Source organism: Centruroides sculpturatus, unplaced genomic scaffold, assembly GCF_000671375.1.
Source record: "Centruroides sculpturatus isolate CEXI.00-Female unplaced genomic scaffold, Cexi_2.0 scaffold1714, whole genome shotgun sequence".
NCBI lineage: Eukaryota > Metazoa > Arthropoda > Arachnida > Scorpiones > Buthidae > Centruroides > Centruroides sculpturatus.
Genome location: NW_019386081.1, coordinates 95740 through 116374, shown reverse-complemented (window position 1 = coordinate 116374; position 20635 = coordinate 95740). Strand labels below are relative to the sequence as shown.

At 28.8% G+C, this 20635-nt stretch overlaps 3 protein-coding genes across 3 annotated transcripts in view; 1 reads left to right on the top strand and 2 right to left on the bottom strand.

Moving 5' to 3' along the window:
* The window catches only part of LOC111613473 (multidrug resistance-associated protein 4-like), a gene marked incomplete at its 3' end in the record, with an annotated part of 134575 nt that overhangs the window by 19064 nt on the left and 94876 nt on the right, over positions 1-20635 (top strand). The window lies entirely within an intron of this gene.
* On the bottom strand, positions 4352-6626 carry LOC111613474. Its single transcript, XM_023354828.1, has one exon. It carries the CDS (start codon positions 6548-6550, stop codon positions 4367-4369), a length of 2184 nt encoding a protein of 727 aa, XP_023210596.1. The 5' UTR covers positions 6551-6626; the 3' UTR covers positions 4352-4366.
* LOC111613475 (uncharacterized protein F54H12.2-like) lies at positions 15228-16958 on the bottom strand. The gene has a single exon (XM_023354829.1). The coding sequence runs from the start codon at positions 16920-16922 to the stop codon at positions 15618-15620; it is 1305 nt and encodes a 434-aa protein (XP_023210597.1). The 5' UTR covers positions 16923-16958; the 3' UTR covers positions 15228-15617.

Sequence of the window (20635 nt, the reverse complement as noted above, 5' to 3'; positions counted from 1 at the left end):
GGAATATTACAAATGTCTAAAGCATTTATCTCATCCTCAGATAACCATCTGAAATTATTTACAGGTAAATAAGAACTCATCACAAATCCGTAGAGATTATTAGCATCTATCGAAATAATATAGTTATGTCGTTGATTTTTATCATAGGTTTCTGGAATTAGAGGATTGTTGGCCCTCGCGAATCTTTTCGAAGTTAGGCTAATTCCGCCGCGAATTGCTTGTTCAATAAAAAGGTACATATTAATATCTTTAAATAATTCGAGTTGAATTTTTGTCATTTTTAATCCACAATTCCATGTTAAGTCTGGAGCTGTTATGAAATATACTGGATCTAAATTATAATATTTTAAACTTAATTTTCTAAAATTTTGGAATATATCAGCTAGTAATAAAGTGTCAACATATTGATATAATTTTAAATGATCTTTAAAATTTTTACAACGAAAAATTTTTTCCAAACTAATTTTGCATGATCATAATCATCATTGGTAATATTTTCTCAAGATAATTCGTTATAAAAATATTTTTTCGGCAATAAACTTTTTTCGTATAAAATATCCTCATTTTTAACCCTTTAACTTTCTTGTTTCGGGAAAAAAGGTCGCTTGGAAAATTACATTGCTATTAAATAATAAAGAAAAAAAGTTTATTTTAATTTAAAAAAAAGTTTTAAACAATTTTTGTGTTTGCACCTTAAATGGTTCCTAAATGATGTCTTTCCGTCATAATAGCCAACTTTACAGGGGCATCCCATCCCTGCGATAGCAGCTTCTCCGTATAAGTTCGTTGTTTGCTAGGAACCTGCCATTCGTGAGTAGAGTAGATAAAAAATAATTTAAAAAATAAACATGACAAAACATTTAATAAAAATAAATTTAATGAGATAAAAGATATTTAAATATAATATATAAAAGATACAATGATAAAAATACAAAAATTAGATCATAAAATTCATAAAAAAGCTTCAGTACAGATACACAGCTGGACGACATTGAAAACAGCTGATTGTAAACTTTCGCGGGTTGTTCCTAACAACAGCCTGAGGGGAAGTAGGTTTTCTACACACGTCTGAACTAGTTACTGCAAATACTCGATTGTATTACGTTATTTTATAATAATTTTTTTATATTTTCTTCTTATTACTTATAACATATGCTAATCGACACCTCTTTAACCTAACGTTGTTTTTTTTGTGTTTTACAGTAAAAACTGCAACAAAAAATTAAAAAAACATTTAATACACCAAATTATGAATTAGACTTTTAAAAAATTTTAACATATAACTTAATTTCCTTTATTGCATATTATTTAAAAACGAATATTCTTTCAAAAAAAAAAAATCGTGACGGATCACGTGACACGCGCAGCTGTTCGGTGTAGTAAGCAAAATGTCCTTGAGAACAGCTGTTTATAGCCAATAGCGGGATATTTTCATACAAATCGCAGGGGAAGACCAGTTTCTAGACAGATGTGCATCAGTTACGGTAAACATTCAAACACATCATGAAATTTTCGATCATGTATACTTTTTCAATAGGAGAGAACCGCAAAAATTGTCCAAAATTTAAACTTTCATTGGGTATATAATTTCAAAATTTTGTGATGTCATAAACAACATCCAATATAATGTAAAATAAGCTTATTCCGAGTAATATCGTGCATAGAACGTTTACAAGAGAGTTTTTTATTTTTGCCCGAGTTAACTCGGGCGAAGAACTACGCACGCGCTCGTCTTGCCCGAGTTAACTTGGGCTAATAACTTAAGGCGTTAAAATAAAAATATGGGAAAATTCCTTTTCTTTTTAATAATTTTTTATTTTCGTTATTATAGAAAAATTGATTAAAAATAGGAAAATCATAATTTGCATTTTTTAAAATTTCTGTTAAAGTAGTTAGCAAAGAATTTAAAAATTGGAAACTGTCTATAAATTTGAAATGATCTAAAGAAAACATAGTAAATTTTTCTGAATTTACTGGGATAATCTGAATTCTCGAAAATAGTTTAGGAGGAATATTTTTGAAAATCAGATGGGAGTCATAACCTGTAAAATTATGTAGTATAATAGGAATAAATTTTTTGAATCTATAATTTAAATTACAATGGTTATGAGCTATTTCGCGAAAATCACATGTTAAGTGATCGTGATCTCTTACTCTGATATCATAATTAAACCCCTCTTTACATATATGACACCGATGTTCGTAATTATCGGGAATAGTATCCACATTCATTTCTACATAACTATTTATTTTATCTAATAAAAATTTTAATTGATTCTGGATATCAAATAAAAAATGCTTAACAGCATCTTTACCACAATAAAAATTAGAATAGAATAAATCATCATCATTTTCTATAATAACGATAGAATAACATATAGGTTTATGAATCTGAATAGTTTTAGTGAAACTAGAATTTAGATCTACAGCGTTTACATCAACTTCTTCTAGAATCGATTCAAAATCAGCATAAATTACTATGGGGTGATATAATTGCTTCTCGTAATTAGTAAATTTAGCAACNTTATATTTAATTTGTATAAGAATTTAATAATATAAAACGATAACACGAGTTTTTTTAAAAAAATTCGAAACTCGAGCGCCCCCTTGTATTACAATTTTATTTTATTTATTTTTTTTTTTTTTTCGAATTATATCGAAATAAAGACTTATACGGTGTAGATTATATTTAATTTGTATAAGAATTTAATAATATAAAACGATAACACAAGTTTTTTTTAAAAAAATTCGAAACTTCCCTCTTGTAATACAAATTTGTACCCTGAAATAAGTCCTGGAACCCCCACACTACGTTCTTTTGTTTGAATTTCGCGCCCGCGTCATTATCACTTCTAACAGAGAGAGAGAATGGAAGTATATTTTTATTATCTAGAGTTTATATACAGTTTAAGTTTAAAAAACAATTTGTTCTTAAAGAAAAATATGATTTTGTGTTAGTGATTAATATTGGCAAGCGAATTATGGTAAATATTTTTTTTTACTGATCTTTCTAGATAATATACAACTTGTTGCTAGTTTTTTAAGAAAATATGATTGGTTCTTATAAGATTTTATTATATCATCAATGATCTTATTAATATCGCTAGTATAGAAAAACTGTTATAATTTTTTTTCCTAAAACAATCGCGAAGTAAGTTGTTGGACTGCATTCTTTACCTAAAACTGGCCACTCGAAGTGAACTGCATTCCATCATCTATTCAATATTTTGTTTAGAACTTAAGATTTTCTTTATCGTTATATAATTCTGATTTTGTGGATAATACAATTAATTACTAGATTTAAAAAAAAAAAACAATTGACTCTTTTAATTTTTTTTATTTCTTTTAAAAATCGATATGTTACAGATTTTAATCTTCTTCTTCTTCTTCATCGATTTTATTTATTTTTTCCATTATATCATCAACAATGTTACAAATATCCTGAAGTATGTAGACTAACAAACTGTGAGAGTTTTCAGCAATATATTTATGATCTAGTTTCTGATATTTAATAATATAACACCAGAAAAGATGGTATTTAAAATCGTGAATAAAATCTTCGTTCAGTATTTGATAACGAGAAACCAAATCCCAGTGGAGAAAATCTTGTAATTCCCGCAGAGTATCGGTATTTAATCGCTGATATTTTAAAACTATTCTAATATTTAATTTATCAATATATTTCTTAATAAATTTATCAGAGAAAAGTTGAAATTTTGCTATTTTATCCCAATTAAGATAGTCTGAAAACTTGTCCATGAATTTTTCGTTTAATATTTGGTGTTCAGAAATTATATTCCATTTAGCGTATTTAATATGTTTTTCGATAAACGTAGTAGTAAATATATAATTTTTCCATATTAGCTCCCAGTTTAAATTATCAGCAAATTCGGAAATGAATCCTCGGCTTAAATCAGTTTTTTGGCTTATGATTTCCCATTTAATATAGTTTTTAAACCATTTGATATTATTTTCGTCCATCGGTAAACTCAAACTTTTCCCATTCGAGTGGTGTAATGTGTTTGAATTCTATAAAAAAAACTCTGTATTAGGATATAGTTTTATTATATATAAACATGGTTACAACATTTTTAAAAAGTACGATTACAGTTAGAACAACTACATTTTATAAAATTATTATTACATAACATCATAGTTATTTGGTTAGTCAATACAAAAAATTTACAAAAGTATTTCTTATTATTTGGTAATTTAAATAATCCAGCTTTATTTACAGCTTGTTTTAAACAACGATATGTTTTACTCGAAACACCATGTATTAAACAAGTTTTTGAATTTTGTTTCCTCTTGTACAATAATATGTAACCGTATTGGGGGGAGATAATATCAAAGAATCTGTAAGAATTTAAATATGAAAAGTATAATGTCCAAACGATATCACATCTATACCATTATCAGAAATAAATTTTTTGTCGTAAAACGGTGAGAGTGATATTTTATTCTGAAGATATGTTGTTACAATATGGTTTTTACTTTTAATACCATACTGCTGATGTCTTAATAGCTCAGTATTAAATAAAACTTCTTTATATTTTTCGTGGTTAAAGGTTTTAACAACAGATTTTTTAATTCCTTTAGCTGTTTTTTTATTTTGATTATCGAAAATATACGAATACATTTTCGGTTTTAATGAACAAAATTCTATTATAGGTTTAGACGCTGTCTCGTCTTTAAAATATCCAAGCTTATTTTTATTTGTTACATCAAATAATTCATGTGTGTTAGGGTAGTTGCTGAAATCAAAAATATCTGGAAATGATTTAAAGTCATTATATAAATTATTCGTATAAATTTGAAGTGTTAGTGAATCAGTATCTGTATATAACAAATTCACATTTTCACCATATTTATTTTTAAATATTTTATAAAATATTTGATACATATGCAATTTACTTAATTCTAATACACAAAATCCTATATAAATCGGTTTATCCAAACATAAGTTAATTTTTTTCATTTTAAAAATCGTGAGATTATCATTAATAATTTGGAAATTTTCGAGAGCTGAGTGAGATAAATACTTTCGACATTGATTTTCAGTCATGGCTGTTTTTAAATTTAAACGCTTTCTCACATTCTGACAGGTTTTACCGAAAAAACTGTTGTTCATTAACTTGAAAAAACTTTTATCGAAATCATTCGTTGATTCCTGCCGTTTTTTATTATTAAACAATACATAATCTCTAAGCCATGGTTCTTGATTAAATGCAAGCACTCGATGAATTTTAGTTAATATTAAACCCTCTTCTAAATAAAATTTTAAATTTCTATAATGAATTACATAATTTTGTTTATCAAACAAAGTTGGAATTAATTTCTTATTATTATTATTATATTTTAAATTTAATTTAGTTAATACCGATTTTTGATAATTTGATAATAAATCGAATGGAATATATGTATGATTAGGAGCTAATGGTAAGTCATTATGGCGGTCATGAACATTTGGTGGATAATTTAAATCAACCTCTAAAATATAGCCTATATTATTCCTATCGGGAATATTACAAATGTCTAAAGCATTTATCTCATCCTCAGATAACCATCTGAAATTATTTACAGGTAAATAAGAACTCATCACAAATCCGTAGAGATTATTAGCATCTATCGAAATAATATAGTTATGTCGTTGATTTTTATCATAGGTTTCTGGAATTAGAGGATTGTTGGCCCTCGCGAATCTTTTCGAAGTTAGGCTAATTCCGCCGCGAATTGCTTGTTCAATAAAAAGGTACATATTAATATCTTTAAATAATTCGAGTTGAATTTTTGTCATTTTTAATCCACAATTCCATGTTAAGTCTGGAGCTGTTATGAAATATACTGGATCTAAATTATAATATTTTAAACTTAATTTTCTAAAATTTTGGAATATATCAGCTAGTAATAAAGTGTCAACATATTGATATAATTTTAAATAATCTTTAAAATTTTTACAACGAAATTTTTTCCAAACTAATTTTGCATGATCATAATCATCATCGCTAATATTTTCTCCAGATAATTCGTTATAAAAATATTTTTTTGGGGGTAAACATTTCTCGTATAAAATATCCTCATTTTTAAAATAAGAATATGGGAAAATTCCTTTCCTTTTTAATAAATTTTTATTTTCGTTATTATAGAAAAATTGATTAAAAATAGGAAAATTATAATTTGCATTTTTTAAATTTTCTGTTAAAGTAGTTAGCGAAGAATTTAAAAATTGGAAACTGTCTATAAATTTGAAATGATCTAAAGTAAACGTAGTAAATTTTTCTGAATTAACTGGGATAATCTGAATTCTCGAAAATAGTTTAGGAGGAATATTTTTGAAAATCAGATGGGAGTCATAACCTGTAAAATTATGTAGTATAATAGGAATAAATTTTTTGAATCTATAATTTAAATTACAATGGTTATGAGCTATTCCGCGAAAATCACCTGTTAAGTGATCGTGATCTCTTACTCTGATATCATCATAATTAAACCCCTCCTCACATATATGACACCGATGTTCGTAATTATCGGGAATAGTATCCACATTCATTTCTACATAACTATTTATTTTATCTAATAAAAATTTTAATTGATTCTGGATATCAAATAAAAAATGCTTAACAGCATCTTTACCACAATAAAAATTAGAATAGAATAAATCATCATCATTTTCTATAATAACGATAGAATAACATATAGGTTTATGAATCTGAATAGTTTTAGTGAAACTAGAATTTAGATCTACAGCGTTTACATCAACTTCTTCTAGAATCGATTCAAAATCAGCATAAATTACTATGGGGTGATATAATTGCTTCTCGTAATTAGTAAATTTAGCAACCGCTCTTTCTCCAGTCGGGGTAGAAACTTTCTGATATTTATAATTAGAACATATTTTCACATGCTCATTTAAAGTATGGCTTCTTTGAAAGCCTATAAGACATCGTTTACAAAATTTTCGTATTCCTGATTTTTCTGACAATAGTCTGTTAAAATTTCTAATTAGAAAATAATGGGATTTATATAATAACAAATTAATTTCTTTTTCGAACTGATATTTACTTATATAAATAGGATAAATTATTTTTTTTTCATATCCAAATACTTGAATTTTTAAACTATTATTTTTTTCAAATGATGGAATATTTTTAATATTTACTGGAAATTTTAGGGTATTTGTATTTAAATATTTCAAAAATTTCCTGTACGAATAAATCGAATTTTTGTTGTTAGTATTTGGATACAAACTAGCAATTACGCAGTATAAAAAACATTGATTATCACTACATTTAATATTCAACAAACAACGCTTATTAATTAAATGTTTTGGTAGGATGATATTACCACATCCACCACTCTCAGCCTTATAAATTCCTAAATGAATATCTAAAAATATAATTTCCTTAATTATCCACCCTGATCCGTTTTTTATAAACTGATCAATGAAGTTTAAAATTGTATCAAAAGCATTTGTTAACCTTTCATCGATCATATACCGAGATAAAATATGTTCTACTCGACTGGAGAAAAACACATCCTGATACGTAATAGTTTCATTTTCTGAATATTTTATAAATTTTATCTTTAGATTTAATAAAAATTTCATCCTTGAAATTAAATCATCATTAGTCAAAATATTATAAATAGTATGTCTAATATTTTCAAATAAAATACTAGGATCTGTATAATTAGAGATAAATGCTCTATAACTTCTGACATACCCTTTGAAAGCTTTTTTTCTTAATACAAATGTAAATACCTTTTTTTTTTTAAATTGTAATTAGAATATCATCACACTATTTTTTTTTAAAATTGTTATACCATTACACAATCAATAATTTGTATAAAAAACATTATACCATACTATTAAAATTTGGTATATTCCTCCAAATGCTGTCCCATTGCATTGAATGCTTGTTTATACTTGCTAACATCTTTTACATTTATATTACTTTGTGATACATACATAGAAAATTGACTGAAATTCCTGTATCTCGATTCTTTCAGATTTGCTAATCTTAATATTAAAGTCTGGAATTTTTATCTCCTTAGATCCAAATTAAATCTTGTTTTACCAATCATTACACAATCAATAATTTGTATAAAACCATTATATCATCACACAATCAATAATTTTGTATAAAACTATTATATTATAAAAAACATTATGCAAATATTAAAAAACTGTTATACCATTAAATCATTACACAATCAATAATTTGTATAAAACCATTATATCATCACACAATCAATAATTTTGTATAAAACTATTATATTATAAAAAACATTATGCAAATATTAAAAAACTGTTATACCATTACATCATTACACAATCAATAATTTGTATAAAACCATTATATCATCACACAATCAATAATTTTGTATAAAACTATTATATTATAAAAAACATTATGCAAATATTAAAAAACTGTTATACCATTATATCATTACACAATCAATAATTTGTATAAAACCATTATATCATCAAACAATCAATAAAATTAAAAAACTGTTATATCATAAAAACATTACACAAATATTAAAAACTGTTATACCATAAAAAACATTACACAATCAATATTTTGTATAAAACAATTATACTATACTATTAAAATTTGGTATATTCCTCTGAATGCTGCACCATGGCGTTGATTGCTTGTTTATACTTGTTAAAATCTTTTACATTGATGTTATAGCGATTTTGAGGATAGGATCCTTTGGATTTTGTTAAAGATACATAAAAATTTGAATGAAACTCCTGTATCTCGATTCTCTCAGATTCGCTAATCTTAATTTTAAAGTCTGGAATTTTTATTTCCTTACTTTTCTCAGCTGTTACATCCAAATCGAATCTTGTTTTTTTGTTTTCACCACTGTCGGCTGTTTTAGGCTTAGGACCTCTTTTCTTATTTTTTTTTCAAAATCAAAACAAAATTCTACAATTAGTTTGTAAAAAAAATTATAATCTAAATTAAATTTGGTATATTCCTCCAAATGCTGCCCCATGGCGTTGACTGCTTGTTTATACTTGTTAAAATCTTTTACGTTGATGNTTTTGTCTTCAAACAACTGCACTGGGACAGCTGTGTTTTTCCCAGCTGTGTCTTTGAACTAGAGACAACTGTGTTTTTCGTCTTCTAACTGGGTACAAGGGCACACCTGTTTTTCACAGATGTTTATCGTCTTTCAACTGGAATACAGCTGTTTTTCCTAGCTGTTTTTTTTGTCTTCAAACTACGGCACTAGAGGACAGCTGTTTTTTTCCGCCTAATAATTCTGTTAAGAAATTATATTATGACGTTTTGTTTCTCTATACTCATGATATTAGTAACATCATTAATGATATAATGAAAACTTAAATAAAATTAAACTAATTGTAGAATTTGATTTTGATAAGAAAAGAGGTGGTGAAAACAAAAAAGACAAGATTTGATTTTGGATCTAACAACTGAGAAAAGTAAGCAGATAAAAAAAAGTTAAATCTTATAAGAACCAATAATATTTTCTAAAAAAAACTAGCAACAAGTCGTATATTATCTACAGAGATCAGTAAAAAAAAATATTTTCCATAGTTTGCTTGCCAATATCAATCACTAACACAAAATCATATTTTTCTTTAAGAACAAAATCATTTTTTTTTAAAAACTTAAAACGTATATAATCTCTAGATAATAAAAAACTTATGTTGCTCTCTGTTACCATTACATCTGAGGATAAGAATTCTTCCTTGAAAACAGGTATGTATTAAATAAAACTTCTTTATATTTTAAGTATTGAAAAAGTACATAATTCTGTTGGATATAATCAGTATTATATCTAACCCTAACTCATATATAAAAAACACCTCGATATTCACACCAAATCAGATGATTATTGTCGTTTTTTTTTTTTAAAAAAAAAAAAAAAAAAAAAAAAAAAAAACATGATAGATTAACCTAATCCCGTAACATGTCCTGTCAAGTCGAATAGGAAAATCTGTAACATGTCCTGTCAAGTCGAATGGGGGAAATCTGTAACATGTCCTGTCAAGTCGAATTGGAAAAATCCGGTTACCTATTTTTGTGGGTCAGGGTGAATGCATAACTTGTTTATTAAGGAAAATCCTGTATCAGTATAAATACTGCCAGAGGTTCGGATAGCAGAAAAATGAATAGTAAGTTTTGTGAATAAAAAACACAATTTTCATATTTTAAATAGATTTTATTTTATTGAATTACAACACTGGTTATTGGTTATTACAATCGGTTTTGATAAATGAAAATTATTTTTAACAAAATTTTTAACAAATTCATCGTTATAAAATTTATCTGTTACATGCAGTTCTGATAAACATAGATTTCTATTAATTTTATATAAAAAATATAAGCAGAAATAACCACAGTTTAAGGAAAACAAACTTTGATGAATAATATTATTCCAACAATATTTTTTTGAATTTCGTTTTATAAATCTGATGATACTCGCTTTCCTCGGTTTTAATCCATAACTATCGTAATAAATGCAAGAATTTTTATCTTTCGTAAAAAATACCGATACCCAATGACTTCCGGGCTTATTTTTTTCATCTAAATTAATTATAAAAGATTGTTTATTACCAACTCGAAACGGTAGATTGTCAGATGCAAAAACACCTCCAAAATTTCTTTTTATTTTCGGATCGCTCGCTGCTAATCTCCACAACGTAACGGTATTCATTAATAATCGACGAATACAGTTCGTGAATGATCGATTTCTAAGGTATTATTATATTCTAGCAAACAAATAACGTTTATGGTTTCCGGTATCGCCTTCGAAAACTTTAATTCCACAGAAATGTTTCCCAGCTCGTTAACACTAACGTGATTCTCGGAGCCTGATTTATCAGGGGTAAGATCAAAACAATATAAAGTATAACCGTCTCGGTACTCGTCGTACGATATATTTATAGATTTATGATGATGAATACATCCGGTATCTTCAAATAACGAGATAAAATTTCTTGCATAAATTTTATTGGTATAATCCGGAGTATAGGGTTTAGAAGGAATCATTTGATTGTCTTTTGATAAACATATATAATTTAAATCATAATTTTTAAAATTAAAAGGATTACGCTTCACATTTCCATTAAATGCAGAATTAGAAACTAATCCGAGAGTTATTCTATAAGGTAGTTGACCGATAACAACGTTTGATATACTTGTAGACTGAATCCCGCTAGTTAACGTAAAGACTTTAACATCTGTCCTTCTGAATGGTAACTTAATTAGAGCGGTTTGTAATGCTTTTTCAATTCCTATCTGTATTGACGAACTAACGTCTACTTTATTAATTTTCAGCGATGCGTTTTTAATAATAATTTTATAGTTGTCGTTATCTGCCATTAGCGCAAAATTTTCTTTAGATCTTTCCAATTTAATTCTTAGGTCTACATTGTTCGTTAGAAGCTTAGGCTGGTTCGCTAAATCGATATGAAGACGTCCCATTAAATCTATTATTCTACTTCCTTTGCTGATGTTAAATCTTTTAACTAATCCGTAGTTTGTATTATTTTCATCTAACGGATTTATCGAATCCATTTGTCCAGCAGTATCTTTAAAAAATAACGCGCTCGTTAAAAAAGTTTCCTGCACTTCTTTCGAATTAAATAGCAAGGCATCTAATATAGCGCGATACGGGTAATTAACCTGCGTAATTATAGGTTTGTCATTTAAAAAAACAGTACATTGAGAAAACAAACTATTTAAAAAATAGTTAACAGGAGTAACTTTCTCTTCCAAGCCGAGGTTTGATCCGTCTTTCTTTACGATTTTCGCCTGAACACATAGATAAATCGAATGTAGATCCATATAATGCTCACCCGATCCTGATATAAGAAACTCTATAGGTGATCTACTATCGTTAATTGCGGCCACAGGATGAGCGATTACTTCATACGTATTGTCGATAGCCATCTGTATTCCAACATTCTTAAACAAATCTAATTCGGACTTGGTACAGCCGCAGGAATGGACGTTCATTGTTTCTTAATTACCAAAAATATCGTTAAGTTTTTGCTTCTTCTTCTTCTTCTTTTCTGACTGAGTTAATCTTTTCGGTCGTTTTCTTTTTATACCCGATCCCGTCTGCACTTTTTTAAGCACGTCTTCCTTAATTTCAGATCGTACATCTTTAAAACGATTTTTTGTAGATTCTTTAAACGACTTCCCTCCAATTACATCTGATCCGACATTCGATGCAAATTTTAAAGCTTTACCCCCTAGATACTTTCCTACTCTACTAAGAATAGGAATAGATTTACGAAATAAATCCCCAAAAAATCCGTATCCTCTCTGTATTTGCGGTCCAGCAAAATAAGTCCCTCTTCCAAATTGTCGTGCAAATAATGGAAACTCGTGTGTCAGTACCGTTCCTCCTGCCTGATTGCAGTAATAATCTATACAATCTCGCGGATCGAGCTTCATTTTCTACTTCACAAAGACGAACTAACGTTAATAAATAAAATATACCAATATTTATATCTGTTTAAAGGATAAAACTAATAATGTCTTTCCTCCAAAAAAGACTATTTCTTTTCCGCTAGCAGTTCTCAGCTCGATTTCGATTGTATCTATATAATTACGTCGTAAAGGAAGGTATAGAGGTGATTGGTAGACTCTAACTATCTGATCTGACTTTTCCCCCATTACAGGTATAACCCTTAAAAGTGGAGCGGTTATATCCCCAACACGATGAGAAGCAACGATATTCGAATAAATAAAAATTTCTGAAATTCCCGCAGATAATTCGATGGGATAGTCGCTCACATATTCGCCTTCGGAAAATTTGCTTTTTTTAAATCCTAACAAATCTTTTAATTCGTTTCCGAATTCAATTGTTATATTTTTATGAACTTTTAAAACGATTTTGTTATTAGGTAGTAATGCTAATTTAATATATTTAAAAATTCCAAGAAATTTTTCAACAGAGGAATATAACCCGATTGGAATAAAAATTTTTTCCTCTACATCGATTTCCTCGACAACTTTTTTATCTCTTTCTATTAAAGTTATAAATTGATCTTTATAAAATCTAGGATTTGATAGATATTCCTCACTCGCATCTCGCAATATTAAACTCGAACTCCGTTGTTTAAATACTATATCTTTGGTCGGTAAATTTAAAAAATAAAGTAGTTTATGAGCCTTTTCTCTCGAAATACGCAACTCGAATCCCTCTTCCAAATTTAGTTTTACGTTTTTATAATCCTTGTCTAAAACAAATTCTGCCAACTTAGATCCTGTTAACGAAACTATATTCTTGTTTATCCAATGGAAAAGCGTCCCTTCATTTTCATCGCCTGTAGTTAATGGAATCTCACATGTTACATCAGTTATTTTTTCTCTTCTAATTTTATGTCTAGTAATAGTATAATCGTTATTATGATTTGATATGTTGAACCAATATCTAGGAATAATAACCTCGCTCAGACCTACTACCCATTTCCCGCGTAAATCAATAGGTGGACTCATTTTCACGGTGAAATGAGACTGCTTATTTTCGGGAAATAACTCCATGCTGGCGTTGCTTATCAGAGTGACGAAAAAGTCCGACTGCATCATTTTGTTACCTTCTGTAATTCTTCTGTATAAAATCTTCCTTCCAAAATCTCGTTATTTAAATCTTTCAATATATACGTCGGAGGATGAGACGAAAAACGATCGTAAATAATAAATATTTCTTCCGTCCAACCCGGTAGGTATCCTCGACTAAATGTTTTACGTATTTTCGAAATTCGAACGAGGTCGCCAATATTAAATTTAAACGTGTTCTGTCCTTTTATACCGTACAACTTTTCGAAAATAGAGCTGTGATGCAAAGGTGTAACTTCCGACGGCGACATACCGATACTTCTATGAAAACTATTATTATAACTTTTCACAATATCCGATAATTTATCGATATATTTATAAGAATTACGATAAGTAAATAATCTATATATTTTATTTCGCAAAGTTTTATTTAATCTTTCAACAACAGCAGCTTTTGTATCTGAATGAGTCGAATAATGATTAATTTTAAATTTTTTAAAAAGATTTTTTACTAATTTATTATAAAATTCTTTCCCCTTATCAGTTTGTAAATTTTTCGGAATGTTTCTTTTTTTAAAAATCATTTGAAAAGCTTTAAAAACCGATTGGGGTTTTTTATCTTTTATCGGTACAACATAACAATACTTAGTAAATACATCGATTACAGTTAGTAAATACTTTATTCCATTATTAAATCTAGAAAATTGTTATAATACAACTAAATCAGCTTGCCATAAATCGTTAGGATAAAAACTTATAGTTTTTTGTCGCGAATATTTAATTCTTACGGGTTTATGAAGCGTATAAGTTACTTGAGAAAACAGCCATTTTTAACAACAGATTGCGGTAAATTTGATTCTTTAACTAATTAACTCATGCCACCGAAAGACGCTGGAGATTTAGGTTTATAGTATATCGATTTCAAAAGTTTTTCCATTCGAGATTTTTCTTCCTCTTCCTCTTAGATTTTTTCGACTGATGNACAAAATCATATTTTTCTTTAAGAACAAAATCATTTTTTAAAATTTAAACCGTATATAAACTTTAGATAATAAAAAAACTTACGTTGCTCTCTGTTACCATTACATCTGAGGATAAGAATTCTTCCTCGAAAACAGGTATGTATTAAATAAAAGTATTGCAAAGTACATAAATCTGTTGGATATAATCGGTATTATATCTAACCCTAACTCATATATAAAAACAGCTCGATATTCACACCAAATCAGATGATTATTGTCGTTTTTTTTTCGAAAAAAACATGATAGATTAACCTAATCCCGTAACATGTCCTGTCAAGTCGAATTGGAAAATCTGTAACATGTCCTGGCAAGTCGAATGGAGAAAATTCGTAACATGTCCTGTCAAGTTGAATGGGAAAATCCAGTAACTTATTTTGTGGGTTAGGGTGAATGCATAACTTGTTTATATCCTCTATCAGTATAAATACTCCCCGAGGTTCGAACAGCGGGTTGTAATAAAAGAAAATGACGACGATTGAACGCTGGAAATTTAGTGAAAATTAATAGTAAGTTTTGTGAATAAAAAACACAATTTTCATATTTTAAATAGATTTATTTATTGAATTACAACACTGGTTATTAGTTATTACAATCGGTTTTGATAAATGAAAATTATTTTTTACAAAATTTTTAACAAATTCATCATTATAAAATTTATCTGTTACATGCAGTTCTGATAAACATAGATTTCTATTAATTTTATATAAAAAATATAAGCAGAAATAACCACAGTTTAAGGAAAACAAACTTTGATGAATAATATTATTCCAACAATATTTTTTTGAATTTCGTTTTATAAATCTGATGATACTCGCTTTCCTCGGTTTTAATCCATAACTATCGTAATAAATGCAAGAATTTTTATCTTTCGTAAAAAATACCGATACCCAATGACTTCCGGGCTTATTTTTTTCATCTAAATTAATTATAAAAGATTGTTTATTACCAACTCGAAACGGTAGATTGTCAGATGCAAAAACACCTCCAAAATTTCTTTTTATTTTCGGATCGCTCGCTGCTAATCTCCACAACGTAACGGTATTCATTAATAATCGACGAATACAGTTCGTGAATGATCGATTTCTAAGGTATTATTATATTCTAGCAAACAAATAACGTTTATGGTTTCCGGTATCGCCTTCGAAAACTTTAATTCCACAGAAATGTTTCCCAGCTCGTTAACACTAACGTGATTCTCGGAGCCTGATTTATCAGGGGTAAGATCAAAACAATATAAAGTATAACCGTCTCGGTACTCGTCGTACGATATATTTATAGATTTATGATGATGAATACATCCGGTATCTTCAAATAACGAGATAAAATTTCTTGCATAAATTTTATTGGTATAATCCGGAGTATAGGGTTTAGAAGGAATCATTTGATTGTCTTTTGATAAACATATATAATTTAAATCATAATTTTTAAAATTAAAAGGATTACGCTTCACATTTCCATTAAATGCAGAATTAGAAACTAATCCGAGAGTTATTCTATAAGGTAGTTGACCGATAACAACGTTTGATATACTTGTAGACTGAATCCCGCTAGTTAACGTAAAGACTTTAACATCTGTCCTTCTGAATGGTAACTTAATTAGAGCGGTTTGTAATGCTTTTTCAATTCCTATCTGTATTGACGAACTAACGTCTACTTTATTAATTTTCAGCGATGCGTTTTTAATAATAATTTTATAGTTGTCGTTATCTGCCATTAGCGCAAAATTTTCTTTAGATCTTTCCAATTTAATTCTTAGGTCTACATTGTTCGTTAGAAGCTTAGGCTGGTTCGCTAAATCGATATGAAGACGTCCCATTAAATCTATTATTCTACTTCCTTTGCTGATGTTAAATCTTTTAACTAATCCGTAGTTAGTATTATTTTCATCTAACGGATTTATCGAATCCATTTGTCCAGCAGTATCTTTAAAAAATAACGCGCTCGTTAAAAAAGTTTCTTGCACTTCTTTCGAATTAAATAGCAAGGCATCTAATATAGCTCGATACGGGTAATTAACCTGCGTAATTACTAATTTGTCATTTAAATACACAGTACACTGAGAAAACAAACTATTTAAAAAATAATTAACAGGAGTAACTTTCTCTTCCGACCCAAGGTTTGATCCATCTTTCTTTACGATTTTCGCTTGAACACATAGATAAATCGAATGTAGATCCATATAATGCTCACCCGATCCTGATATAAGAAATTCTATAGGTGATCTACTGTCATTAATTGCAGCGACGGGATGCGCAGTGACTTCATACGTATTGTCGATAGCCAGTTGGATTCCCACATTCTTAAACAAATCTAATTCGGATTTGGTGCAGCCACACGAATGGACATTCATCGTTTCTTAATTACCGAAAATATCGTTAAGTTTTCGCTTCTTCTTCTTTTCCGACTGAGTTAATCTTTTTCGTCGTTTTCTTTTTATACCCGATCCTGTCTGCACTTTTTTAAGCACGTCTTCCTTAATTTCAGATCGCACATCTTTAAAACGATTTTTTGTAGATTCTTTAAACGACTTCCCTCCAATTACATCCGATCCGACATTCGATGCAAATTTTAAAGCTTTACCCCCTAGATACTTTCCTACTCTACTAAGAATAGGAATAGATTTACGAAATAAATCCCCGAAAAATCCGTATCCTCTCTGTATTTGCGGTCCAGCAAAATAAGTCCCTCTTCCAAATTGTCGTGTAAATAATGGAAACTCGTGTGTCAGTACCGTTCCTCCTGCTTGATTGCAGTAATAATCTATACAATCTCGGGGATCGAGCTTCATTTTCTACTTCACAAAGACGAACTAACGTTAATATATAAAATATACGATATTTATATCTGTTTAAAAGATAAAACTAATAATGTCTTTCCTCCAAAAAAGACGATTTCTTTTCCACTAGCAGTTCTCAGCTCGATTTCAATTGTATCTATATAATTACGTCGTAAAGGAAGGTATAGAGGTGATTGGTAGACCCTAACTATTTGATCTGACTTTTCCCCCATTACAGGTATAACCCTTAAAAGTGGAGCGGTTATATCCCCAACACGATGAGAAGCAACGATATTCGAATAAATAAAAATTTCTGAAATTCCGGCAGATAATTCGATGGGATAGTCGCTCACATATTCGCCTTCGGAAAATTTGCTTTTTTTAAATCCTAACAAATCTTTTAATTCGTTTCCGAATTCAATTGTTATATTTTTATGAACTTTTAAAACGATTTTGTTATTAGGTAGTAATGCTAATTTAATATATTTAAAAATTCCAAGAAATTTTTCAACAGAGGAATATAACCCGATTGGAATAAAAATTTTTTCCTCTACATCGATTTCCTCGACAACTTTTTTATCTCTTTCTATTAAAGTTATAAATTGATCTTTATAAAATCTAGGATTTGATAGATATTCCTCACTCTCATCTCGCAATATTAAACTCGAACTCCGTTGTTTAAATACTATATCTTTGGTTGGTAAATTTAAAAAATAAAGTAGTTTATGAGCCTTTTCTCTCGAAATACGCAACTCGAATCCCTCTTCCAAATTTAGTTTTACATTTTTATAATCCTTGTCTAAAACAAATTCTGCCAACTTAGATCCTGTTAATGAAACTATATTCTTGTTTATCCAATGGAAAAGCGTCCCTTCATTTTCATCGCCTGTAGTTAATGGAATCTCACATGTTACATCAGTTATTTTTTCTCTTCTAATTTTATGTCTAGTAATAGTATAATCGTTATTATGATTTGATATGTTGAACCAATATCTAGGAATAATAACCTCGCTCAGACCTACTACCCATTTCCCGCGTAAATCAATAGGTGGACTCATTTTCACGGTGAAATGAGACTGCTTATTTTCGGGAAATAACTCCATGCTGGCGTTGCTTATCAGAGTGACGAAAAAGTCTGACTGCATCATTTTGTTACCTTCTGTAATTCTTCTGTATAAAATCTTCCTTCCAAAATCTCGTTATTTAAATCTTTCAATATATACGTCGGAGGATGAGACGAAAAACGATCGTAAATAATAAATATTTCTTCCGTCCAACCCGGTAGGTATCCTCGACTAAATGTTTTACGTATTTTCGAAATTCGAACGAGGTCGCCAATATTAAATTTAAACGTGTTCTGTCCTTTTATACCGTACAACTTTTCGAAAATAGAGCTGTGATGCAAAGGTGTAACTTCTGACGGCGACATACCGATACTTCTATGAAAACTATTATTATAACTTTTCACAATATCCGATAATTTATCGATATATTTATAAGAATTACGATAAGTAAATAATCTATATATTTTATTTCGCAAAGTTTTATTTAATCTTTCAACAACAGCAGCTTTTGTATCGGAATGAGTCGAATAATGATTAATTTTAAATTTTTTAAAAAGATTTTTTACTAATTTATTATAAAATTCTTTTCCTTTATCAGTTTGTAAATTTTTCGGAATGTTTCTTTTTTTAAAAATCGTTTGAAAAGCTTTAAAAACCGATTGGGGTTTTTTATCTTTTATCGGTACGACATAACAATACTTAGTAAATACATCGATTACAGTTAGTAAATACTTTATTCCATTATTAAATCTAGAAAATTGTTTTAATACAACTAAATCAGCCTGCCATAAGTCGTTAGGATAAAAACTTATAGTTTTTCGTCGCGAATATTTAATTCTTACAGGTTTATGAAGCGTATAAGTTACTTGAGAAGACAGCCATTTTTTAACAACAGATCGCGGCAAATTTGATTCTTTAACTAATTTACTCACACCACCAAAAGACGCTGGAGATTTAGGATTATAGTATATCGATTTCAAAAGTTTTTCCATTCGAGATTTTTCTTCCTCTTCCTCTTAGATTTTTTCGACTGATGAGAGAAAATTTCTTCGGGAGTTTCGACCGATGATGATGTCGCCAAACTTTTGTTTCCGATCCACTCTTTAGGAATATTTATTTTCTTTAAGCCATCAAAAAAGTCTTTGAAACCAATGGGAGGTAATGCAGTTTTCCTATTTCTCATTACATACGAAACTAAGTCTACTATATGACTCCCGATAACAGGTTTTCCATCGATTGTTAATTCACCTTTAGAATTCCATCCGTAATGACTTTGATCCAACTTAGCGATTAAATGAGGTATATATTTTTGATATAATTGAGATACTGATAAAATTATTTGTTTCATAAATCCGTCGTCATCAGTTTCTTCTTTCAGTTGAGATTCTGTTTCTTCGTTTTGGGTAGATACAACCGATACTCTGACAGGTTCTTTAGGAGCGTGAACGGTTCTCTGATATCTCGAAATCAATTGACTTAATAACTTGANTACATGCAGTTCTGATAAACATAGATTTCTATTAATTTTATATAAAAAATATAAGCAGAAATAACCACAGTTTAAGGAAAACAAACTTTGATAAATAATATTATTCCAACAATATTTCTTTAAACTTCGTTTTATAAATCTGATGATACTTGCTTTTTTCGGTTTTGATCCATAACTATTGTAATAAATGCAAGAATTTTTATCTTTCGTAAAAAATACTGATACCCAATGACTTCCGGGCTTATTTTTTTCATCTAAATTAATTATAAAAGATTGTTTATTACCAACTTGAAACGGTAGATCGTCAGATGCAAAACCTCCTCCAAAATTTCTTTTTATTTTTGGATCGCTCGCTGCTAATCTCCACAACGTAACGGTATTCATTAATAATCGACGAATACGGTTCGTGACTGATCGATTTCTAAGGTATTATTATATTCTAGCAAACAAATAACGTTTATGGTTTCCGGTATCGCGTTCGAAAACTTTAATTCCACAGAAATGTTTCTAAGCTCGTTAACGCTAAGGTAAGTCTCGGAGCCTGATTTATCAGGGGTAAGATCGAAACAATATAGAGTATAACCGTCTCGATACTTGTTGTACGATATATTTATAGATTTGTGATGATTAATACATCCGGTATCTTCGAATAATGAGATAAAATTTTTTGCATAAATGTTATTGGCTTAATCTGGAGTATAGGGTTTAGAAAGAATCATTTAATTGTCTTTTGA